The sequence below is a fragment of the Diadema setosum genome, chromosome 19 (assembly GCF_964275005.1).
Source record: "Diadema setosum chromosome 19, eeDiaSeto1, whole genome shotgun sequence".
Taxonomy (NCBI): domain Eukaryota; kingdom Metazoa; phylum Echinodermata; class Echinoidea; order Diadematoida; family Diadematidae; genus Diadema; species Diadema setosum.
Genome location: NC_092703.1, coordinates 21,373,746 through 21,401,400, shown reverse-complemented (window position 1 = coordinate 21,401,400; position 27,655 = coordinate 21,373,746). Strand labels below are relative to the sequence as shown.

General features: G+C 38.6%; 1 protein-coding gene across 5 annotated transcripts in view; it reads right to left on the bottom strand.

Annotated features, from left to right (window-relative positions):
* Positions 1-6,813: 6,813 nt before the first annotated feature.
* LOC140242498 (protein C-mannosyl-transferase DPY19L3-like) overlaps positions 6,814-27,655 on the bottom strand; it is a 75,675-nt gene continuing 54,833 nt past the window's right edge. For all 5 annotated transcript variants that reach the window (XM_072322231.1, XM_072322233.1, XM_072322235.1 and 2 more), the window contains 8 exons: positions 24,470-24,543; positions 23,633-23,791; positions 18,853-19,171; positions 18,518-18,574; positions 16,827-16,909; positions 15,703-15,835; positions 13,999-14,157; positions 6,814-7,079 (listed from right to left, as the gene is read on the bottom strand). In XM_072322231.1, coding sequence (XP_072178332.1) covers positions 6,909-7,079; positions 13,999-14,157; positions 15,703-15,835; positions 16,827-16,909; positions 18,518-18,574; positions 18,853-19,171; positions 23,633-23,791; positions 24,470-24,543 — 1,155 coding nt within the window. In that variant the 3' untranslated portion in view covers positions 6,814-6,908. The remainder of the gene's footprint in view (positions 7,080-13,998; positions 14,158-15,702; positions 15,836-16,826; positions 16,910-18,517; positions 18,575-18,852; positions 19,172-23,632; positions 23,792-24,469; positions 24,544-27,655) is intronic.

Genomic DNA, 27,655 nt, shown 5'->3' with positions numbered 1-27,655 from the left:
GTTTTGAAGCCCTCACCTAGTGCCATCACATAAAGCAAACGGACTCAAAATCGGGTTAGAAATGACGAAGGAGTAGCATTTTGTAGCAAAATGTACAATATAGGTCAAAGGTCAAGGTCAAAGGTCACGACTGAAATTCTGTGTAGAAATTTCAAAGCTCCCATGTAGTGCTATCATATCGTCGCCGGTCACACGAACCTATGAATCTCTCAGGTTTGCGTAAGAATGACAATTCGAGAAAATCGCGTTTGAAGTTAACCCATTTTGTTGCTACACTTTCATGTCTATAATTTCCAATTATTTTTGTAGCACATCAGACTTCAATTCTTGCTCTAACTTGTGAAGTTTTTATCGAATTGTATTGTTAACAAATAAGCGGGAAATCGTCAAAGAGCTGCATGCATGTATTTTCAGTCTGCAAAGAACGTTGTCATTTTCCATGTGTGTCCATATATACATGTACATACATTGAGCGTTGTTATTGTAAACGCATGTATTACATAGTACGCGCACTGTGCGCGCGGTCAATGAACTGTTGAATCTCAAAAACTACACGCAAGTCAATGCGCACTGATTCGTCGGTTCGGTGACCGCGCGTACTAGTAAGCGCAGTCACCGAACCGTCAAATTGCCTGATTGTTTAACACACGCGTCTATGAGGAAAACAAATAATTTTCACAAATGGAATTACATACTTCTACAAAAGTGATAACTACGTAAAAATTACACCGAATTACACACTGAGAATTTCAGAATATGTAGTATGGAATGTCTACTATCGAAATGATTGAAAATCTCAAAATCGAAAATTTGACCCAAAATCGAGTGATTCGTCACTGACCGGCGACGATATAAAGCAAACAGAATCAAAATTGGCTCATAAATGACAGAGAAGTAGCAAATTGAAGATTTTGATCACACACGGACACACACACGGACGGACACACGGACACACACACGTACGGAGCCCATTTCATAGTCCCCTGCTCGAACTCGTTCGGCGGGGACAATTACACCTTCATAAACCCAACTTTACATGTGCCTATTAAAAGTATGGTTTATTATGTAATATGTAGTATAGCTGCAGCCCGGAGTTATGCAAATTAGGGAAGGAGGTAAGATTCTTGTTCCATTGGGTACTGGTGATGGGAGATACATGTACACTAGTGTACGTGTAGCTCAAAACTGTTTTGACAATATGAGAGAAAGCATTCAATCTCCTTGTATGGTACGGTCCTTAGAGTGGAAAGCAATGTTTGCTAAAGATTACAGTCTCTGAGTTAATTACTATTATTAACAGACACTGAATATAAGAGACCAACAGAGATGTGGATTTCAGAATCAAACAATTAAATATTTATTGTGAACAATAATATCCTTAATAGAACTTGGCACTTCATTAAATACAACTAAAACATTCAACATTTAAATCCAATATCTTTAAACACTTTCTGCAACGCTGAAACACAGTATAACAATACAAATTGCACAGACCATTCAGTCAAAAACAGACAAAAGTTCCCTGTTACAGGACAATGGTATACATACTTCTCATGAAATAGGTTTCAAAACCTTAACTTTTGTATCGCCAACAAGGAAAAACATAATAACCAACATCTACCACAACACACATTCAGAGGAAAGTGTAGATACAGATGGCATGAAAAAACAATGCATTACTTTGACAAAGTACTATTAACGCTTGACCCAAATCTTCTTTCCCTCCATTCTAGGGCCTCTAGGTTAAAGTCTTCTAAAGACATACCCAACAGATACTTTGCAATCAAACTTTTGTGTGGATGTCTGTGCCACTTTCAGAGAGATAGTCTGCATCAGTCACATACTGTCAAAGAGCTTATAATGAGTAGGTGCTATGAGTGCGGAGTATGCATACGCCCTGTACGACTGTTTTGTGAGTGCACGGGGAGACATGAGGTGGTAGGCTCACCCTTCGTGCTAACACGCTAGCATACGAGCAACCGAGAAGCAGCCAAATCTAGAAGTGCATACCCTCAGACACCATTATATCGTTCGTCCTCTAGTGGAGGTGAGGAGAAAAATCTCATTGCATACTGTATACAGCATATATTTCACGAGGGTAACATTTTGCAAATCACTACTGTAAAAGCGGAAATTTTCGTGGTGGTGAGTTTTGCGCATTTCGCGCAACCAGAAACTAGCGCAAAAATAAAAGATGCGAGTATTTCTGCCTGCCATATGTTCCAGTAGTTCCAGTCTTGATTCCGCGGAGTTAAAAACATGCGAAACTCTTCTTACCCCGTGAGCGCGAAAAATTAGTCGTGCGAAAATATTCACTTTTACAGTATCTTTTTTTTTTTCAGAACAATTTCAAGAGCAATTAGATTTGCATTCACAAAACAAAGTGAACAATTTTGCACCTTGGAAACAAAATTCAGTTAATCTGTATTTTGCTTCGAAAGTAATTATTTTTTCATAATTTGGTTTTTTAACTTCATGAAAACTGGTTAACCTACACAATTCGAAAGATAAACCACAGGAAAATACATGGCATATACGGTACACTGGTCACCTACAATTCTGCTGAATATTCTTCTCTCTTGGAGGGGCACTGAACAAATCATTAAGCAAAGAATATTTTCCCTAGCTGCTCACATCTAGTGTAACACTTCTGATCTAATTTTGGAATGTTTCTTTGACAGAAATCAAACAACCATACTCCACAATTCATAGTTCAATATACAGTTTGAATACAGCCCTCTTATTCAATTGTACTGCTTTCCAACATTGTTACCACTATTGTACAAACAAGGCTTAGCTGTGTATAATTATTATGGTACAAAATCTAACTCTTGCTTTGGACTCGTTTGAGTAGTGGTTGCAAAGATAATCTAACAGAAAACAAGAGACCCGCGGGTCTAGCGCTCACCTGAGTATCGCAAGTTCACCTTTCACGCAGTCACTAATATAAATTATTCACAGCTCTATCAAAATTTGACCAGGCATTCTCAAGTAGAAGATGAAAATGTACAATAAAGGCCCAAATCTTTAAAGATTCCTTAATTTGGGGGATTGCGGCCCCCTGGGGCCCTCTGGTGGGGCATGGTGCCCATTTTGATAAATTGAGATCCTGACCCCCTAGGGATGCTACCTGCCAAGTTTGATGAAAATCAATCATGATGTTTTCAGGAAGAAGATGAAAATGTACAATTCAGACCCCATTTGGACCTTCCCACCCCCCCCCCCCCCCCCACCCACCCCCAAGAGGGGCACCCCTGGATCTGCTATGAACAAACTTGAAACTACAGTCATTAATGTACTCACTCATAGCATCATCTTAGCTCTATAACTTTTTAAAGATTTTTAAAGATTCCTTCATTTCGGGGCGTTTGGGCCCCCCTGGGGGCCCCCTGGGTGGGGCATGGTGCCATTTGAACAAATTGAGATCCTAACCCCCTAGGGATGCTACCTGCCAAGTTTGGTGAAAATGGGTCATGGGGTTCCGAAGAAGAAGATGAAAATGTACAATTTAGGCCCCATTAGGACCCTTCCCCACCACCCCCCCCCCCCCTCTCCCTGGGTCCCAAGGGGGGCCACCCCTGATTCTGCCATGAACAAACTTGAAACTACAGTCATCAATGTACTAACTCATAGTATTAAAGGGATGGTACAGTATTGGTGGAGAGGAGAATTGGGCTTTTAACTTTTTGCGAGATACATTTGTACCAAGAAAACACATATGAAATAGTATAGAGCATACCATTTTAAGAGGAATTCAAAGTTTATTTGATGAAAATCAGGTTTGGAATGACTGAAACATCCAAAAACAAAGTAAAACAAAGCAATTGTAATAAAATGTGGGTCCCACACTTTATTAGAATCGCTCTGTTTTGGATATCTCAGCCATTTCAAAACCAATTTTCATCAAATAAACGTTGAATTCCTCATGGAATTACATTCTCTTTCATATTTCATAAGAGGTTTCTTATTATCTCACCAAAAATGTTAGAAACCTGACATTAGGTCTCAACCAAAACTATACGATCCCTTTAACTTAGCTCTATCACTTCTGGTTCTAGAGAAGAAGATTTTTACAGATTCCTTAATTTTGGGGGGTTTGGGGGCCCCATGGGGGCCCCCTGGGTGGGGCATGGTGCCCATTTTAACAAATTGAGTTCCTAACCCCCTAGGGATGCTACTTGCCAAGTTTGGTGAAAATGGGTCATGGGGTTCTCAAGAAGAAGATGAAAATGTACAATCTAGGCCCTATTAGGACCCCTCACCACCCCCCTCCCCTGGGTCCCAAGGGGGGCACCCCTGATTCTGCCATTTACTACAGTCATCAATGTACTAACTCATAGTATTAACTTAGCTCTATCACTTCTGGTTCCCCTGGGGGCCCCCTGGGTGGGGCATGGTGCCCATTTTAACAAATTGAGTTCCTAACCCCCTAGGGATGCTACCTGCCAAGTTTGTTAAAAATCGGTCTTGGGATTTTCAAGAAGAAGATGAAAATGTAAAAAGTTTACGCACGACGCACGACGGACGACGGACGAAGCTCACTTGAGCCTTTGGCTCAGGTGAGCTAAAGATGAAAAGGGGAAAAAAATGTGACTGATTCAAAAGCAAAAAAAAAAAATAATAATAATTTGAATGTGGAAAAACACTTAAAATGTTGATTGCTATTCACACAATTTTGGCAGCTTGTTTGCTCACCATGAGCTGGCCTAATGCCCCAGTCACATATAAACACGGATGCTCAAGGATCTACATGGTGATCCGGGAAGATCCAGGATAGTGTCGACCTTGTCGCAGTGTCGACGAGCGTTGGTACGACTGTACACACAGTATCAACATGGTAGCTACACGGATAAGGCCAGAAGAGCACAGCGTCTACACGGACAATCACGGCATCTACATGGATCAACATGGCAGCTACTAGTACACAGCAGCCACACGGACCACCCCAGATTGCTATGCAAACACGGCAATCACCGGATGACGCCGGATGTTTTTGAGCTCCAAAAGTTGCCGTGTTGGCCTCCCGGATGTCCCCGGATCTACACGGACATACACACATACACGGACATACATGTCCAAGGATGTCCAATGCGTCAACACGGATCTCTCCGCGGATCACCCTGGATCAGATCCAGGGTGGTCCGGGGTGATCCGGGATGTCAATGTGACTGGGGCATTATGTTTTTATTCGCTCAAGTTCTGTGATAATCATTTTTCCTCTCTTTCATATTCACACGTTTGTACTTTGCTTTCAACTTGCTTGAAGGAAAAAAAAAAAAAAAGAACATGATTGAAATTGCACAAAACTGCTACACACAAGATTCTGTGATACAAACACGATGCATTGATCAAAATGTGGCTCTTGCTTTCATACATAATACTAATACATCAGTTATCCTCTTTGCAAGCCAATTAACCAGTACTTTGCATATATCACATGAACAATTCACAGCTCAAAGACTGTCAGAAATAACCATCTAATATTTACATATACAAATTCAAAACAACACAAAGCAATTTTCGTGAATGCCCCCAAATACAACTTTGTTCAAAAAATTGAGGATATATCAATATATTGTTTAATATTAACAATACAAAGCTAACACAATAAACCTATTTCAGGAAAAGAAAAATAAAATTCCACCTTGGCTTCAGTGGCATCGTGCAAAAATGTGAATTCAATACATATTTTAGAAATACATGGAAAAATGAAAATTCTGGTAATATTCTCTGTGTCCTTCACATGCTGCCATTTTCAATAGTAAACATTTGAAAGTGAATCTGTGAATAATTTCAGCCTTTCTTTTCCACAAGGATTAAGCACACATACCAGTTTTTGTAGCAGTGCTTGAAGATTTCCTTACTTGCAAGTATACTAATACAACCAAGGAACAAAGTTGGTAGATAACCTCAAGCAAATGCAACACAGTCATACCCTGATCATTAAAGTTCTCAATAGCACACTTCTAAGTTCTTACAATTCATTCATATCACTTTCAAGCCATTTTCACAATAACTGTGATCTGTAGGCATCGTACCAACAATACAGAATTGAGTAAGTTCCATCATATCTATAATTGTGTTTTTATATCTTCTGGTCTCGACAATTCTTATAACCTTGCCAGCCGTTTAAATAATACACCATGAGACATTTGAATGCTCTTTTCATGTATATAAGTAAACATATTCAACAGCCAAGGATAACCCAACATTTTCCTTTATCAAGCAGACATAGAATCACTGATGCCAACCTTGTAAACAGCATTGAAATATTGTGAGGGCTGAAAAGGCATACTTTTTGGTGTGAGGGGGGGGGGGGGAGAAGTATTTTTACCTTTCTTGCAATAGACATGTGTGGTAATGCAATTTGGGAAAAACAGTATTTTCCATGAAACCTGCAGTATTATTGGCAAAAAAAGAAAGAAAAAAAAAACAGTAGTAAAATGCTGCCAAAAAAGAAACAGTTTGTTGGCATCTCTGTAGAATGGTCACATATTTCTAACATTAGAAAGTTGACCAGGATCTGAAAGGGCATTCAAAAACATCAACACACATGAACGTTTCCTGCTAAAAGGTGGCATCTTTTCCCATGGGCACTCCCTTGTGACCCACATCAATGGAGTATTTCCAAAAGCCGACTGTAAACCGACATGCTGCAATAACATATAACAGTACAGCTTGCAAGTAGCAATTCCGGGTACTATGCTGTTTTTCAAGAAGTGTTTCAGACATACCTATATCAAGGAGTAACTGCATAACACGGTAAACACTCTGGTAAGCCAATTACTTTTGCTGTTCTTTTACTGCTTTTTTTTTTCTTTTGTTCTATATTTGCGTATTTCTACACATTATTGTTGTTCTTATTGTTCACAAGGTGTTCTTGGACGACACTAGCTCCTATCCATGGATCAACTGTCGCCTTCCCTGAGGAGCCGGTATACCCTGAAGGTCCTGTTGTGGAAGACCAGCTTGAACAGTCTGTCGTAGTCCTGGCCACCTTTCTTGATAGCATCACAGAAGCGGGCAGCATTGGTTGGCTTCAGGGTGGGCTCCAGAGCTGGGTTAGCTCCACTGTAAAGCTGTGGGAGCGTGAGAAATTAAGGAGGGGGAGATGACAACATTTTATAATTACTGTGATGGTAACGTCCATTATATTACAAATTAATCTTTAAAAAACTAAAGAGCTACATTACTTGTCAAATCCCATGGTGGAGGAAGACCATGTGGAAGACCACACCAAATAAACTACAAGACAACATTGCAGAAGGGTGCCAAGCCCAAAGCAGGTCCTGTCTACTTTAGGCAAAAGAAAAATAAGAAAAAGAAGTAAAACAAGAAACTCTACTGCACAATTATCATGATTGAGCTGTTGGGCATGGAAATTATGACTTTGAACCTCACTGCACTGCTTAAAGATAACCAATGAAAATTATCACAAGGAAAAGTAGAAATTACGCGGTGCGTAATATATGTCCCCGCCGGAAGTAGCATTTTGTAGCAAAATGTGCAATATAGGTAAAAAATCAAGGTCACAATATAGGACAAAAATCAAGGTCAAAGGTCAAAGAAGGCAAAGGTCAAAATTCTGTGTAGAAGTTTTGAAGCCCTCACCTAGTGCCATCACATAAAGCAAACGGAATCGAAATCGGGTTAGAAATGGCGAAGGAGTAGCATTTTGTAGCAAAATGTACAATATAGGTCAAAAATCAAGGTCAAAGAAGTCAAAGGTCAAAATTCTGTGTAGAAGTTTTGAAGCCCTCACCTAGTGCCATCATATAAAGCAAACGGAATCGAAATCGGGTTAGAAATGGCGAAGGAGTAGCATTTTGTAGCAAAATGTACAATATAGGTCAAAGGTCAAGGTCAAAGGTCACAACTGAAATTCTGTGTAGAAGTTTCAAAGCTCCCATGTAGTGCTATCATATAAAGCAAACAGAATCAAAATTGGCTCATAAATGACAGAGACACACGGACGGACGGACACACACACGTACGTTTCATAGTCCCCTGCTCGAACTCGTTCGGCGGGGACAATAATCACATCAATACTACAGTAAGGGGTTACCATATGACACTGCATGAGAAGAAGAAAGAAGACTGGGAGGTGATTTATCATTTGTGAAGGTAAAATTGCAAAACGTATTACATTTTACAATATGTTTTTATAAAACAAATATGTGTGGCGCTCCGACAAAATGAGTCATAAGTCGCACGGGGAGTTTTCCCGTAATGAGCCGAAAATGAAGGGGAAGCACTACTCGGGTCGAAATTTTTTTATGACGGATTTTGATTCCTTTATGTTTTATCTGTTTGTACAGAAAATTTCAGCGTGTGAAAATGAGTACAAGTGTCCCAAATCACCGTTTTTCTGAGACAATTTTTTTTTTTCGGTTACATTTTTTTCGAACGCTCGCCTTTGCGTTGCGTTTCGCACCTATTGTTCTTGCCAGATCGAGACTCCACCTCCGTTGCTAGGGTGTATGCTAATGAGGCATTGCTCTTGACCCCTTTGAAGACAAAACAAAGCATGGTGCGCGCGGCGGCATCGGCGGCCAAGCGGCGAGGGCTATAGAATTACGCAATAATAGTGAGCTGACCAAGGCTATTGATTGCATGACCAGCGAGTTTCGTTTGATACATGCACTCCATTTCAATGAGTGGTGATTGACATGACGCACAAATCGCACTGAAAAAAAATTATTCCAACGAACGATCACGCAAAATTTATGATACTTTATCTATGAGCTAATACAATGATCACATATCGAACTCGAAACCTTTTTTATGCGTGTGTATACTTTTACAACGGTTATTAATTGGCCTCATTAATGAATTTGTTCAAATAATCATAACTTTCGTTCCCTGGTATGTGACTTGCTGGTTAAAGTTTATCTCTGGAGATATAGTAGGGCCTAAGTTGTCAATTATTCTCGTTTTTATAAAGTCGACAATTTGTGTGATAATTCGCCAAATGTATGTAATGCGTACTATTATTTCCCTGGTTAATGAAACTTATTGCCTTATTACTTATGATGGTTTGGGCCGTGACGGCATGGAGAGAAATAGGAAGACAAACATTATTAATGCCCAGATAGCTCGTGTTCCCTTTGGAGGATATTCTGACTCTTGTCATCTGTGTATTTTTTTAGAAGTAGGACCTATTTGAGAAAGGGACAGAAAGCTGTGTCGCTACTCAAAAGTGTGCTTCTTCATTTTGTTTTGTTTTTTAATCAGAATGTTTGTAATGAAAGCTGTTTGCCGTGTATTGCGTGTAGCTAACATGTGAGAGGTCAAGTCTGCAAAGAATTGGGACAATTGGGTTGGCTAACAGCTTTGCCAAGTAGCAGCGCTAATTGCCCATTGAATTGCGTATTCTGAGGAATTTCGAATGAAAGAACTCGGACGGCAATGTTCACGCCTTGTATCCGAGTAAACCCCGCATCAACGAAGCCTTAAACAATGAAAGGTAAACTTCCTGCTATCAAGGGGTGGATAATCACGCAACTAGTATTCTTTCTTCGCCATTGATAGCAGAATCAATGACGGAATGGAGCAACAGTGTTGGAGGATCGGCATTATGTCTGCTAATTTGTAAAGGAATTTTTCAGTCTCCTTTTGTGTTCAGAACCACAGTCAGTGACGCTAACTTACTCTATCTCCTACAAGCTATCGTTACCATCTTAAAACGTGAATTTTATGAAAGGCTAAAAGTGATCACGGAATCAGTTCTTCCGCGTGACACATGCAGGCTTTTATAATAGCATACCAAGCTTAAATCGTTTACCTGTATAGAAAGGGCGGGGATACACACTTATCGCAATCATCCGGATTTGAGAGTGATACACTCTACTACTTTTCTTCATCTTTCCCCCGACAAAGACCATGGTAATTCAAAACAAACAAACAAATAAACATACAAACAAACAAACGAACAAGCAGTTGATTTATATCAGAACGTAGAGATTTTTTTGTGTTTCATGTATGTATAGGTCATCTCTTGATGTATAGTAGGCATTTGTTGTCGTTTTTACAGCGTTTCCTAATAAATGCCTATAGCGAAAACCCAACAAAACTTCTATCAAGGAGGGAAGGGAACTTAAATTTAAATATCACATAGTTTACAGAAATCAGACATGTAAATAAGGCAATCATATACATCCGCACGGCCGATTGTAATCTCTTACTATGATTATCAAACATGATCGCCTGCATTTACGTGCTTTTTTCTAATTTCTTGAACTTTGCCTCATTTTCTCTCTTTTTTTTTAAACAATTGCTCGAAACATTTAAAAATCGTAACACAGTCTGCTATCCCACAACATAATATTCCATTTGATTTGTCACTTATTGTTGGTCGGTTGACGCCAAATGTTGGAATCTCGAGCGATGATACACGGCATTTTGTTTGTTGGTTTTCGTCTCATCGCTCAAAAGAATTTTGACTACGATTACAAGACATAACTGATGGTTTACAGAAGTGATCATCAATTCAGTAAGGATTAGTCAAGTCATGAATTCACTTTACCCATCATGACTGTCTAATCGAACTACGACATTGTTTGGGTAACCGCGCCTTTTTATTCTCATAGTTCAAACTAATTCTTGACATAATCAAAACAAATAATTCTTTATTAAATTTCTCAAAATACTCAATAGACGGCCTAAGTCAAAACTTTCTACAAAGATTGCCTATACAGCAATCTTTACTAGCCTAAACAAGTTTTCTAGAGCTATCAGTTCCCCCTATGACAATGACTTCGATCGCGTTTTGAACTTGTATCGAACTACTTTCAAAACAGCTATTACCTTTGTAGTTCGATTAATAAACCAGTCTTTTGAATTCATAACCAACATTCGTAATCGTAACAATACAGTAACATAGTACTGCATGTCAATAAAAGTTGGAAAATGTAAATGCTATAATAGTAGCGCAAAAAAAAAAAAAAAATGAGTAACGATTATCTTCATACATTCTAATTCCTAGTGATGTCGCTACGAAAATGACACATGGTTTGGTTCAAGCAAATAAAAGTAAAAAGGAATGGGATATACTTCTAATGATAGTACCACGCCGTACAATGCATTTCACTGTATTTTGTAACATTTGGTTACGTTTCTGTGCGCTTTACGTATACGGAAAATAAAAGGCAGATTGGTGCTATTAACATGCTAACACGCAACGCATTCAAAATGTTTTTTGAAATACACCGTATACAATATAATGTTTTAGTATACGGTTTGAAACTTTGAATTTGCGAGTCCTTGAGCAGGGTTATTACATTATCAAGCAAAAATTAAAGTATTTAGGGATTCGGATTTGCGCAGGAGACTAACAGTGCTACATATGGCGATCGTTCGCAACAGAGAAAATCCTCTTCAATAGATATACAATGTAATTCTGTTTTCATGAATTGAAAGAGAAACGAAAAGAAGTCAACTATTTAACTTCATTCAGCTTTCTCACCAATTGAACTTGATTTGATCTGCCATGCATGATATCGCTGTGTGCTCTATTAATTATATTAAATCATTTACTCGGCGTGCTTGTTTTTTATGCAGAATATCACAGGTAAGTTTAATTCATTGAAGTTCATAATGTTTGTACATATGGCGTGTTCGTTGTTTTCTATTTTCATTTTTATAATATATCACGTGTCCATTATCTGATTCTGACCACGAAAATATGGCGACTGTTTAAATGCGGAGCATGTACTGGAAAACTGTAATGTCTCCTGCCAGTATAGACAAACTGATTTCTAGTCTATCCCCGCTTAAAATTGAAATGAAATTGAACAAAAAACAAAAAACCAAACCAAGTTCGACTTTCAGTAGATTTCAACCGTTTTGTATAGTGCCTGATTCATGTAATGGACACAATTCTTTAGCACATAAGCAATCACACAACTTTCGTGAATAGATGTGTCTTAATGATTGCATCTCATGGAAGAAAACTCGTCTCCTTGCCTGAATTTTAGCTTCTTCCTGTTCAAGCTCGCGTGAAAGAAATAGTTGAACATCAATCGCAATCATTAAGAGAGGCACATCCTTAGAAATAAGCACAGGAGTACTGAGACACACTACGAAATAAAAACGGGCCTTTTATCGCTATTGACAACGCATGACATTGAAATGCTTTTTTTTTTTTCCTTGGGGGAGGGGGGTAATACAATTGATTATTCTGAAGGTTCGTTAATCACACAATGAAATATGGTTTGCTATTAGCTTAGGTTCGTTAACAAGAAAATTAAATGCGGTTCCTTTCCGGTAGTTCCTTTACCCGAAAGTAATCAAGCAATCATTTTTTTTTTTTCTGGTAAGGTTTGTGAATACAAAACGAAGTGAAGAAGGCCTAAGTATTAATTCCGAATATTTTTCAGTATTATTATTTATGATCCACTTCTCAAACGCAGAAAGATTGTAACTGCACATGTGATGTAAAAAAAAAAAAAAAAATCCGCTTAAGCTACAAGTTAATTGTTTTTTATATGCTATGCTATTAGAAAGGTGACTGAGAATCATTGTAAACCCAACGTGAAGCTGTCAAGCCTACATCAACCTTTGCTTCTGATACTTCTGATACTTCTGATAAGCGATAATTATTGTGCACGCAACGCCTATAAAGGAAATGTGCCTTTAATATGGCGGGAATTCATAATGTTACGGCTGTATACAGCTGCAGCAGAAAAGACGCGAAAGCAGTTTTTGATGCTCTGCAACATTACGACCATGTGCGTAATTTGAGGGTTTTAAGTACACGCAAAGAACACGATCTCAAAAGACAACTATCGTTAATCAACTTCATTGACTTTTTCTACCGATGCTGTCTTTTGAACCCCCGCTTAGAATAGGTTCTCAGGTTCTATCTAATAGGTATTGGTACTTGCTAAACGCATCCTCTTTAGTTTCCATTGACAACAACATGGGAGGAGAATGGAAGCGATGAACGCCCTCGCTAAAAGACGCTTCTCGTAAGACGCATTGCGTGCCCGCCTACAATAGGTTCTCAGGTTCTATTTAGGTATTGGTACTTGCTAAACGCATCCTCTTTAGTTTCCATTGACAACAACATGTATGGGGGGAGAATGGAAGCGATCAACGCCCTCGCTAAAAGACGCTTCTCGTAAGACGCATTGCGTGCCTTCTTTTCTTTCTACTGTTTCCTATTGTTTGTGAGTTAAAAATTGCGGCAAACCACAACGCAGCGGCGGCAGCGGCACGGACACAAACGCGCCGAAGTTTACATTCGGGCTGCCGTATTGGTCAGAATCGTTAATGATAGACCTGTCCTGCGATTGGTTGATTATCTTACATACCCAAGCTATCGCCTTATACGGTAGTGCGTGCGATGGAGCGTAAACGCCGTCGCTAAGCAGGACAGTTGTATTGTTTCGTCCCGTGAAAGAAACAGGTTGTGAGCATGAACATAGCCTGAACTTTGAGAGCGATTTTCTCCGTTATTTAGAAAATCAACTGACATAACAAACGTGGTTAATATTCGTTTTAATGATCTATAGGGATGTCGAAATGAGTTGTATTACATATCAGTGTAAAGCTTAGAGTCTGTAGAATTCACTTATAGGCATAACTACGATTTCATTTTTTGCGACTTTTGACTCATTCCGACGGAGCGCTACACATATAGGTAACACTTATCAAATAAACTTTAATCATTAAATAAATGCAGCTTCATATCTGCATCTGTCAGTAAAACTGATTTCACAGCAGTCAATAACAAATCCAAATATGAGAAGTTTTAGGAACCTCTGAAAGATCCTTTGCTTTATTACCAACATGACAATTTTCAACTTTTTGCTGCTCGATGGATAAACTGCAATTTTTGATCTCTTTCATTGTCATGAAGTCTGATTTGTTAAATCATTCTTGATCAATTACTTCCACTTCATGGGTTCTAGTAGTCCACAGGACAAGACAGATACAAGATCTGAGCTGTACCATTGACATGGGTCAAGGGCTTATTTGATGTCTAAATCCTCTTACATGTCCATTTATGATGTCCAGTATGTCCGGCAAGCGGCAACCAACTTCTGATGACCTGGCGTAACAGATGCTGTCTTCAAGAATGATGAAATCTGTGCCGATAGCCCGGTGGATGTCGTAGACATCTTGTGCACTCCGGCGTGCATAATACTGGTAAAGCTGCAAATGTCACAGATCCAACAAAATCAGGAACTTGATAATGGTAATCATGATACTACAGCAAACTTTGTCCTTTTTTAAAGCAACAATTTGCTCACATCAAAGCCACGTGCAAAGCAATATTTACAGAAACATATATTACGATGTGATTCATCAAAAACTTGTTTGTGACATCTAGTGATTATTGTAATATCTTTTTATTTTCAATTCCATAAAATCAGTCTAATCATGAATATATACGCACACGTTTGATTACCGATACCAAGAAATGAATACCATTCATGGAATACAAGCTGACAGGCATTTCTATACACTATACACTTCAAAACTTATATTGCTCTACAACGTTTATGGCAGAATCATGTTTTCAAATTCTTACATCATTAGAAACATACATACAAACCACACCGAGACTTTAAAAGTAAGCCTGTGCAAGTAGTGGGGGAAAATGAATACATCACATTTTATTCTCCTCCATCTTTGATGTATGTGAATAATAATGTTCAACCACTCCTTACAAACTGTCACTGGTTCCTTAAAAAACAGTGATCATACAACAGCAGTGGTTGTAAAACATAATGAGCCTTTTTCACCCATCTTGTACTTGAATGTTCTGTGTACTTTCTGCCCAGGATCGTTTTGCCTGCATTCACAGAGGAGCCACAGAAACCATCACCTGTGACAATGCCACCGTAATACTCAATTGGGCAATCTAATACCCCTATTCCACAGAGATTTTCTCTCATCGGTCACTCATTGGAAGCAAAGTTTATCACTTCTGGCCACTCACCGAAGTGTAGTGGATCCCAGTCCGATGAATCTGACTTGTGTTGGTCGACTATCAGGTCAGTGTCAGACATGTCGGGCAGTGATCTATGTGGGCAAGATTGTCCAATGAAGATCATGTGCCACACGTCTGACACTCACCTGATAGTAGACCAACCAAGTCAGATTCATCAGACTTCTATCCTGATACAGTTCAATGGGTGGCCGGAAGCAACAAACTTTGCTTCAGATGCGGGGCCAATGAGAAAAAAATCTCTGTGAAATGGAGGTACAATAAAGGTTAGGAAGAAAGATTTGCGGTGACACCATGTGTATGTAGTCCTTAACCGGATCGTTGTTTGGCAGAAGAGCCTAGAAAGAGGAGAAACAAAGAGGGAAGCGACATATGGGGGTTGTGAGGAGGGCAAAAAGTGAAGAGTGGGAGACAGTTATGGGCTAGAAGTTGATGTTGCACTAGTGGAGACAGTAGAGAAAGGAACACAGAGAGTGGTAAGGAAGAATAGTGTGAGAATCAAGTCAGATGTTCGGATATCATTAGAAGGGGAAAGATGAAACAGAAGGGAAGAGGAAGAGGAAGGAGTTGAATGTTGGAGAATCATGGAGATAGGGGAGAGCAGTGAAGATTCATGAAACCAAGAGGAGAAGGAAGTCGGCGAACAGTGTGGCTATGGAAAGCGAATCAATGGAGAAAGGACGAAAATAAAGGTTATCCAACGCGTCATATTCCTCCGAGTTAAGAGTGTGAATCTTGCCCCTCACCTTCACAGTGTTGTCTCGGAGACGCTTGTCTTCATAGTGAGGATGGTTGGTGAGCCTCCTCCCGGTACATAGCTTGACTCCAGCAAGGAGCTGCATGCTACCACTGAATACTGCCGTCTTTGGAGTCTGCTGACTGTCAACACAACAATCAATACAAATGTATATCTTAGGGCTTGAGATCAGCAGCGGCTAAAATTTTAAAATTAGAATTAGACTGAAATTAAATATTGATGTGCCATCAAATTTCCAAAAAGGTTATTCTGGGGGGCCCGACAGGGTAGCTAAAGTTCAAATGAAATTTTATATTTCCCTCTACAGTTTCTTCTTGGGGCCACCAAAATTTCAGATTCAAAGATTTTAGTGGCCTGAACAGACCACCAGAAAATAAAGTTAAAAGTCAAGCCCTGTCTCAGTTTAGTACAAACCTTGCCCACTTCTTTTTACAATATCCCACCAATCTACACTAATAAGACGTTTACCTGGGTATCAACATTAGCAGACATTTTTAGCCCTATTGCCAAGAGAAGTTATTTACTGCAACTGTTTCTCTCACTTTTACTAGCTACAGCAGAATTTTGTTCTTGTATACATCAGACAAGCTTCAAAAGAGTATAACCTTTAGAAAGGAAAGTCTACAAAAATCTAAACCAGATTTAGAAGTAAATTTTTTTTTTTTTTTCAGTGCTGCACTATTATACCATCATTATATATATAGATATAGCCAGACACCTCAACTCTCCTTTTCCTTTCATAGCCTTCATCTCATTTATCTGCCATATCTCAATTGAGTTCCAATAATACATTTTGACATAACAAATATCCTCTACCAACGGAACATATGTCAAAATCATCTACAAAAGAAGAGGAGGTATATGAAATATATATCTTTTTTTTTATAATTCTCATAAAAATCACCATCTCAAATTCATTGTACTGTTACAGACCATTCACATCCTTGAGAAAAAATATCACACAAATCAACAGTATACCCTGACCAGTTTTAACCGCTGCCTGCATGGACACTTTAAACTCAAAATAAACTGTGGATGGCAGTAAACAGCTCATGATTTGAGTCTAGAGGTTTTGATGGTCCAAGCGAGAATAACTGAAAAGGTTTGCCCAACCTGATCCAGTTCATGAGTTCCACAGTGTCCGGATCATAGAATTCCCTGAGGCTTGTCAGTTCGTATGATATTCCTGGGTAGCACTGCAATGCATGGGAGATTCAAAAGGAAAGATATAGCCTGAGTCTTACAGGATCACAAGCTACCTGGTAGCCTCCCTGAAAGGCAGCTGAGTCAGAAATGCCCATTTTCATCATTTAACAAACCGTCCACATTGTTTAAACACTACAAACACAGAAAAGGCAGATTTTTTTTTTATAAAGAAATGAGAGGAACAACACAGCAAAATATCAAAAGATGTAAAAATCCAAAAGCATTTTCCCGTCTGCAGGTTTTCAGGCACTGAAGGAAAGCAAAGAAAGAAGCACTTCTAGCACTTCTGCTTCATAAATGGCTCTGAAATAAATCATGAAATGTATAGTATCTTCATAACAAAGCATCAGACACTTCCAGTGACATAGCTAGGCATTGAAAGAATTTGCCCCTTTATACAAACACTGGCAAGATTTTTTTTTTTTTTCAAATTCATGAAATTCTTCTGTCGAGATGTTTTCACTGCAACTGATTGACAAATTGCCCTACATCGACGTAAATAAGCACTGAATTGATCAGTGTTTTAGTAGTAGCCATGATAAAAAATCACGGGCGTACATACTCGAGCAGGATTCGAACCTACGACCTTCTGATCTCCGGACAGGCGTCATCTCCACTAGACCACCAAGCTTCTGCCCGACAGCAAGTGGTGGTTCTAAGCCTTATAGCCGATGTAGGGCAATTTGTCAATCAGTTGCAATGAAAACATCTCGACAGAAGAATTTCATGAATTTGAATAATTACGCAATACCCGCTGCATGCTATAAGGCTTAGAACCACCACTTGCTGTCGGGCGGATGCTCAGTGGTCTAGTGGAGATCCGGAGATCAGGAGATCATAGGCTCCTGTATGTACGCCCATGATTCTTTTTATCATGGCTACTACTAAAACACTGATCAATTCAGTGCTTATTTATGTTGATGTAGGGCAATTTGTCAATCAGTTGCAAAGATTCTTTTTTTTTTCAAATTGTAGCACTGTGCTTCAAAACATCACAATGAAACAGTAACAAGGGCTTGCTCATTTTAGAATGCAATTCACACCTTTTTCAAAGTGACTTTAATTTACCCATTGAGGACAGGCTGATTTTGCTACAACACACATTTCCCATAGACACTTGCCAAAGTATACTCGAGACTCGTCCTCAACGGGTTAATACAGAAGAATCAAACATACAAAGAGGAATAATTTGGTGCATGGGGCAAAATTTTACCTGTTGATTCCACGCTACCATAAGAAGTGTACAGAAGATTTGTATGTGATCAACAGGGCACTCCTCAAGCAATAGCATCATCATTTAATCAGATTTTGATGTGTGGTTGCTACTAACAGCACCATTTCGTGAAAACCAGGGAAACTTCAATATTCCATGGCTTTCTTCTTTCCGGTTTAATTTTGTTGATAGCATCTCCACTGTATTTGTTTTAATTTTGCCAATCAAAGTCAACTGGAGTAAATTGCACTTTTTACTCTACAGTCTCAACCCAATCAGCACATCTTTCTCAGCTATGATGATTATTTCACAAAAAAAAAAAAAAAAACAGACAACCAGACAACCAACTTCATACAAGACATATGGTAATGGTGTGCACACTTACCCTGTATAGTGAGATAGCAATCAGGGCTATTGCCACACCATGACGAACACATTGCACCTAATGGTAAAAAAATAATACAAATAAATACGGGTAAAAACCATCAATATTGTAATATACTGGCATTCTCTTCTATCCATCTACACTGCATTATGAAGGAAATTAATTTGAATTTAATTACAAGGTAGAGTAAATTGTAACCGTGTCCAGCAAATTTTCTAGCATAAAAGCTAACCAAAAGCATTACGAATCATTCATTTTTATTTTTTTTTACTATACCCTTATATTTTAGTAAGATGTAAATTATCAAGAAACCACATGATTATGGAAAAACTCACAGTTGTATCTGACTTGCATCCAAGCTTGCCAAGCAGCCACCGCCATAGCGACCCGTTCCCTACGCCGAACGCCGCCAGGACGCACATCTGCGGGGTCCAGACGAACTTCATGCGTAGGACGAGGAAGGCCATGAGACCAAATGGGATGGTCTGCAGGGTGTGGAAGGCAAGATCTGGCCTCCGTATGATACCCACCAGGGATGGGGGCGGGGCTGGGACGGACGAGGATGCTGCTGGGGAGGAGAAGTTTGGGGCACCAGAAGAGGACGGAGCGTGGGTGTCATCATCTTTCTTCCTTCTTGACAGCTCCAACCTTTCACTACAGACAAAAATAAATCAACCAATAAATTATATGAAGAGTTTGATTGCAAAACAGATTAATGCATCATCAATAAATAGAGCAAAATTAAGTCTTTCCAATGATACCTCATTTGTTATATAACAAGAAATATTCTTGAAGTTATGAGGACAAACATTCCATATTATCTTATTATTTTCATTGGTTTCTTTCAGCTTTGATTGCAAATATCTTAAGAATGGAGATAACTTGTTTTGCTGTCAAACTCCATATGTATAGCTACATGACAAAAGGCATGCAAAATCATTCCTAGGTTGTATAGATTAAGATTAATACTGGCCTGACCTAAACTGGGTATCCATGTAAAGAAAATGCATGGCAGATAAACACAAAAAGTTGTACATTGTATTTAAAAGTATTCATTTAGAGGGGAAAATACAGACCACGGGCATGTACTTAACAAAACAGCATATTCAATATATATCCGCAACACTTGATATCTCCAAAGAGCACAGTGGCAGCTGTGTGGTATGTATACTATAGTCTTACATGTATATTGCATAATCATTGTAACATAAACACACTGACATGTAAATCATGCTTCCATTTTGACATAATATGCATGTAAATGAAGAATTATCAGGTAGACTCAGGAATGAGCACACAGGATGGAAATTAGAGCATGCCTCAACTCGTGATCTCCCCAAAGAGCTTCAATTGAGATTGTAATTACAGCTGTGACCACACTGGCATTACATGATTCATAAGGCCCTCATTTCTTTGATGCTGGCCAACTATGGAAAAAATCAAACCAAATCACAAAATTCATTGAATGTTTTACATCTGATGGCCAAGAAGATTTTATACCACAATGTCATTGACCAAGAATTCTTATGTTGATGATTGAAACAACCCTTATGTCTTTTATTTATTTTATTTTGTGTGTGTGTGTGCAATAGGCACTTTGGATGTGGAGGAGATCTGTTGGAATATCTATTTCAAACTCCCTTTAATTTGTGCTGAATGCATGAATAATGGGGACATGATAGGCCTCATAGTATGAGAGACAAGAGAGAGAAAGAGAGAGAGATGAGTTTTTGTAGTTCATCTTGTGATATTGTCATTGTATATAATGTGGATCACACACAAGATCATACTTAACTTCCCTGTATTATCCTGGTAATTCACACAGCCGCACACACATGCAGACAAATCCCCCTCCCCTCTTCTCCATCTCTTACTCTGTTTCTGTTTCTCTCTCTCTCTCTCTCTTTCTCTATCCTTTCATTAACCAGATTCCCCTCTTGTTCTACATCTCTGCCATTTTCTCTTCATGATAAAGTCACTCTCTTTCTTTATATCTCTCCTGGTCTCTTCATCCCAATATATCAATTTCTTTCTCCTGAACCACATCTTGAATAATTAATGTCTTTTCTTGTTTGTCTTTTTACTATCCTTTTACTTACCATTTTCCTCTCTTCAATTCATCTTTCTAAGCATATTCTCCTATCTTCTAAATGATATTCTATTCTTCTGTATTTATTACCACCTCCAGGCTCTTTTTCTCCAAGAGTCTGTGTATAAATGTTTCCTCCTTATCAATATATCTCTTGCTCTATCTCTTCATTTACCATCTCAAATATTTTCTTTACAGCACTTCTGTTTTCTTTTCATCTCTGTTGGTCCTCTCTATACCCTCTAGATGCAGTCTCTTTTAACATTACTGCATCTCTCTCCTTTTTTAAGTCTCTTTCGCTATCTTTCCATTACCTATTCCTCATTTCCTCTTTCCATTACATATTCCTCTGTCCCTCTCTAGATCTTCTCCTATTAACTGTCATCCTATCTCTCATTCCATCTCATAAAGCTGTCTCTCTACCCCCGACTCCCTACATCTTATTGCTTCCTGTCCACCTACTTTCAATCCATTGCTTAATTTCATGCATATTTCAAAGTGAGTCTGGCAAAAAGAGTGCACCATCAGAATGTCTTCAGTGACGGTAAGGTGGTTTACTCAGATGACTCATCCCCCGAAAATATTGTACGACACATGACCACAAGCACACTAAACATACATTTTGGCCACCTCCATCTAATCACAACCATTAAGGACTGAAAAAGCTTTGCAAAAGTCTGCCATTACCAGCGGAGTGTGTTTAACTCTTTAAGTGTCAGTAAGACATTGTGCCACCTGTTCAGCTGCACAAAAAGTTTTGTATCTTTGGTTCAAGTCAAAGATGTGTGGATGATCTGATGACAGACAGTGGTATGACAAACCTAAAAACTGGGATAATCCCTGCAATCTACACAGGTTTGGATATACCGGTATGTATGATGTAATTTATCATGAAAAAGAAATGTTATTCTCTATTCATGCAAGGCATTTTTAGATCATCCATACGTTTCAAGAAGGTAGCGGATTCTCAACAAGACAGATACCAAGTGAGAAATATATGATATATTTAAAACTTTGCTTAAATTGCTTTTTTTTTCCATGTACACAAAAATCACAACTCTATGATTTGAAAGCTGACTGGGTCACTGCTTCTTCATTACTACACTATAAAAATGCAATAGAAATTATTTGATGTTTATGAACTCACAAGTATGAAGAGTAAGGAAGTAACTATTTTTTATGCATAAACTTTTCAAATACCTAACACTTTTTTCTGATGTATAAATGCATTGCAATAAAGAAAATTTGTTGCTTTCCATTGATGCATATATACAGCCACATGCATACAATCATAAAATAACCTTGCACTGAACTGCATTGCAACTGTGGTTGTACAAGCGTAATCCAGGAATCAAATGGGCATGAATCAAGAATGCATTTAAGCAATAAAAAAATAATGAAAGAGCGAGATCATGGACCACTGTGCGGATCTTAATCTGAGTCACCGACAATTTCTGATGACTTCATAACAGCAGAAGACAGTAAGTAGCCAGAGATCTGTCTGGTAGTCCATAGATCTCATGAAGAATTCATGGATGAACAATATATCAGTGGAGTGCATGGGTCAAAGGAATATAATTTATTGAACTCCACTGACATCATACACAATATAGTTTCCTCCTCCATCCACACTTGAATCCAATTAGTGAGGTTGGCATAGACTGGAGCCATGCAAATCTTTCCTAGTTTCATTTTCCCAACCCTGAACCTACAATTTCCAATCACAAGTATTCAGCGTCTTATCAGTGCTATTTTTTCTTTACAGTATCTTTGGATGCAAATGGACATTAGTCACAAGGATCACCCACAATCCCTTTAATACCATCCTCACTGAATTATATTCAGTGTGTCTATCTCACCAAGTGGTGCCATGCTACACACTCTCAGTGTCCATAAGTGAATCACGTTATCGATAGAAGCTATCACATGACACCAATTTACATTTGGACTGCTGATGATCCTTCCTCCCTAGGCTCTTGTGTAATAAACCTCTTCTCTCCTTCCCATCTCTCTCTCTCCCTCTCCAACTTGCTCACTCTCCATCTATCTCTTCCTATCTCCCTCTCTCATTTCTCTTTTGTTTTTGTTTGTTTTCTCCTCATTTCCTCTTTTGTTTTTTTAATTTCCTCTTACTCACAGCCTGGAAGGTGCTTGGTGCATCTCCAATTTTATAATCTGATACATTCACTCTGAATACAAAAATCCCATTACTAAATTCCTGCTACCTCTGTGCAATATAATTCTATTACATTGATGTATATCACTTCATCACTTTCTCTATGCCACTCTCTTACTCATGATCCAGTGACCACTTTCTGCATCTACTAATAAAACTTATTTCTTCTGCTCACTAAGCTTGACAATTCTTCACTTGTCAAGCACACGCTGACTCATACATATATCTCACCTTCCCATTTCAGTTTGATCCTTCTTTCTATTTTTTCTATCTCCATCAGCTGGTGTATATTTCCCTCTTTCCAACAGTCATCAGTACCTGACTCACACCATATACATACAGTGTATGGTCAATCTCCCAATGAAAGAATACACTCAACAGTGTCATTCACACAGACAAAATAGCGGGATGTTGATCATGGTCCAATACCGAGATTTCTTGCAGCCGCTAAGGTGGACAGAAATATTCTGGCAATTTCTTATTGCAATCATATGCCGTCCAAACTGCCCATACCCGAAATGGTGATCTTTGCCCTTGTGTTTGTACACTGTAGTGATGTGTGCTTTGAATAATGGGAAAACAAAATCTCATGATTCTTTGCTCCAGCATTCAGACTCTCGCAGTGATGCAAATTATCACACTACATGTATTTCACAAATAATTGCAATAATTTTGATATAAATGCAAGATTTCTTGGGATTGAGATGGCAATGCTGATCGCGCTATTTAGTGGGATTTTAATATCTATATTGGTAAAAATTTGTGTGGCACTAATTCCCATCAGTGTGAATACCACTTAAAGTATCACAGAGAGCACGATGCTGACAGTTATTTACACCATGATACTGACCTCCAGTTCTGGAACACCGCTACGATGAGGATGGAGAGGAGGCCGAAGACGACGGCGATGTAGAGCGGGAAGAGGAGTGACGAGGTGAGTCTCCACAGGGCCTCCATGGGCAGGAAGGAGAAGGCACCGTGGCACTTATAGAGGAGGACATCAAAGTCCCTGGGGGGTCAATCAGACCGGTGGAGGGGGGAGGATGGGGTAATTAGTGGTTTTGATAGGTACAGTGGCTCATAGTTTGAAAGCCAGTACAAACTAGACTCTGATTTCTCATATTCCTAGCATCACTACCTATGATAAACTACAAGTAGAGTCATGTATAACTAATCTAAAAATCTCATACAGAGGAGTATCTACTTTATGACAGATACTGCAAAAGACATTACACACAGAAAATGATCTACAAGGGTTAAACACAACAACACTTAAATACTTTCACGTCCTATTGAAACTTCCAATAAAATTTGTAAAGTAATGAATAATTTTGCTCATCAAATTTGATGAAATGCACTGCAATTCATTATCACACCAGTATTAATTAGGCAGGAAAAAGCTGCAGAAAACTGCTTATCCAATAAAAGCCAGCCAGTGAGTTAAAATGAAGTGAAGAGGGGCCTGTGCTCAGGCCCCTATTGACTCAAATATTGATTATGGCACAGTTCCCACACAGTAGGTGGCTCAAGCCACCACCTACAATTTGAAGGCTAAGTATGTGGACAATTGTCTGGCCTTTCTCAAATAAGCCTTCATTAAATCATGCTTTGATATGAGCAGGGTGTAAATTATGTATCTCTGCACTTGCTGTAGAATAAAGTAGAAAGCAAGGGAGCATGTTCTCACCTTGCACTTGTCAGTCCAAATTTGGCAGTGAGGAATTTGAAAATGTGTTGATCAGCATCAACTCGCAGCAAGAACTAAGGCAGTAATGTACAAGACAAAAGACAATAAGAAAAAAATGGGTTTAGATTATCACTGTATGTTGTTGTTTCTTTATCATGTAGTAGCTATTTATTTAAGTAAAATTGGTTCCCTCTTTGGTATGATACTTATAACCTCCATCGATGCTAATAACATGTTACAAATTTTCTGCATCAAGACATCAAAATAATGGTGCTATCAGTATCTAGTAGTTATTTCTATTTTGCCAAAAAAGGAGAAAATAAAAAGAACAAACTCAGGAGCTACAGCTCTTTCCTTCTTCTAGCCAAAAATAAAAAGAATAAATTGCCATTCACACATGGGAACCACTGTTCAACATTCCACCTTGTGTTCACAAAGACAACCAGTAAGTAAACTGTATCCATTCCAAGAACATTTGGCAGTTGTGTCGACGCTACAATGAAATAAATTTCTTTTCTGCACAAAAGGAAAAGAACTATACATTTGACAAGACTTCATTGACACAAATGACAGACTTTCATCACACAAAGGATTTATCTAAATGCGTATTCAGTCTCTTGTAAGTCAAACTAAAAAAAAAGAAGATAAAATAATAATTTTTTAAACCTCCATCTGAAGTGTATATAGGGGGATCTTATCACATAGTCTGTGCAAAATGTCAAAACGTAGCATCTCTGTGTTCTGCTCAGTTTCTCATCTTGAAAGGTTTGCAAACATCACTGGCAGTCCTGCTCTTTCACTCTCATCACTCATCTCTGTAACAAGCAGAAAGTTTCCCACATATCCAGAGCACACTGCGTGCCACTGTAAAACATGTCACATTACGTGACAGAGGACACATTTGACCTGTTTACGTCTACTGCCAATCATGTAAGACTGCAAATACAGTAAATACCTTACATTTCTGAGCACCTTAAAACCACTTCCCATGTCGAGGGAGCCCAAAGGGACTACAGTGTGGGTAAACTAAATTTGTTTCTGGTGTCAGTAATCTAAATCATCTTGTTTCCACCTCCCTCTCCACCTTTTTTTCCCCTTCAGCAGTTTGTTTCCTCGCCCAAAACTGAAGTTTTATTTTTCTTCTTTCACTCCTCTCTACCTTTTAAAGATAGTTATCTCTTCTTCTTTTTTTAAGCCATGCTGAGCTGAACTAAATTTTCTTGAAGATGGCATATGATTTGAACATTTGTAACATTGTAGCAGAACCATGGATTTATTTAACAAATGCTGGTACATAATTTCTCAGATTTAATTATATCATTAAAAACTAGAAATGTCGCTATGGCGACTGGTATGCCTCCGCCATAATGCATGATTCTCCTAATAGGTCTGGATAGTACATGTGGACAATGTGTGATTACATTTTCACAAAATTGGCAAAATATTAAAATGACAAGTTTGTCACAAATGTGTTGAATGTTCACCTTCCTTGACCTAGGTTTAATTGGATGAATAGGAGAACATGTATTTGGGATTTAAGGATTTTAACTTGACTTTGACCCATTCATATGTTTATGCATTGAGTAATTTTCACGGTATGGAGAAAAAGTGCAAGTTCTGTATTGAATAGTAAATTGCTACCATTTTCATGTGGCCTTTGACCCTAAAATTTATAAGATAATCACTGTCAGGCAGAACATGCATAAATATGTAGTACGTTTCAAGATAACTTGAGCCACTTCCGAGATATGAAGGAAAAACTAGTTGAGCACTTTCACTTGATCTTTGACCTTTTGACCTTTGAGGCAAAAACAAAAGAAAAAAAAAAACTATCCAGAGAATCTCTATAAGGTTATACATGCATACACCAAGTGTAAAAAAAAATAATCCTCCTGGCATTGCATAAACATGAGGGAAATAGTAAAATTTTGAAGTGTTGCCCTTGACCTTTGACCCCTAACCTTTGACCCCATCAGCCCTAAATTCTCTAGACAATCACTGCCAGTCAGTACATGTATAGATACTATGTTCCATGAAGATACCTTGAACAATTTCCACGGTACAGAGAAAAAAGATGAAGTTTTAATATTTTTACTTGACCTTTTGACCTTTGACCTTTGACCTCACGACCCAAACTTTCACAAGAGAATCTTAATTGGGTAATACATGTATACACTAAGTTTTAAAAAAAAAATCTTCATTCATTGCATACATATGGTGGAAATAGTGAAATTTTGTGTATTTGACCTTGACCTTTTGACCTTTGACCTGTGCATGTGCACCCAAAAGTTGATAGGCACAACTTCACCCCCTAATACACATACATGCCAAGTTTCATTAGGATACCTCAAAAGGTTTTGATAGTTACCCTGTCCACAAAATTCATTACGGACGGACGGAAGGACGGACGGAAGGACGGACGGACGGAAGGACGGACGGACGGACGGAAGGACGGACGGAAGGACGGACGGACGGACAACCCGAAAACATAATGCCTCTGGCACCACTTCGTGGCGGAGGCATAAAAAGCAAAACACTTAAAGACAAATACATTACATATTCTTCTTAAACTGACACTTATATCGTTGTACAAAATGTTGTATCATATTACATCATGACCTGCGTTCAGCCTATTGTCTAAAATTGTTCTTGTTTAAGACACACCCCCTCCAAAAAACCCATATTTAGTGAGGGCTGCTGCCCTGAATAACATAGGTTTTCTCTGTATCTCACAGTGCCTCCCTTTGCATCCTTCTTTCATCCATCTTTGACAGTAATGTACTGAAGACAAAAGTTTAAAATTGAAACTGGTACGCTTGGCCGAATGAATGATTGTAGTAAAACAGAGTTCTGACAAACTGGTAAAAAAAAAAATCGTGAATGCATTTTTGACACACAATTCCCAAAAGAGGGATATTGACACATACAAAGAGAACAGCACTAATACTACTTATACACAAAAATACTTTTTTACAAGACACACAAAAATCATAGTTTTACTGAAACTAACACAAAATCACACTTTCACTGAAACAAACACAAATAGGTCTACTGGTAAAAGTGGATATTTTCGCATGACTAATTTTTCGCGCTTGGCAGGCTGAGAAGCGTTTCGCGTGTTTTTAATTCCGCGGAATCAAGACATCGACTACTGGAACATATGGCAAGCAAAAATATTCGCGTGCT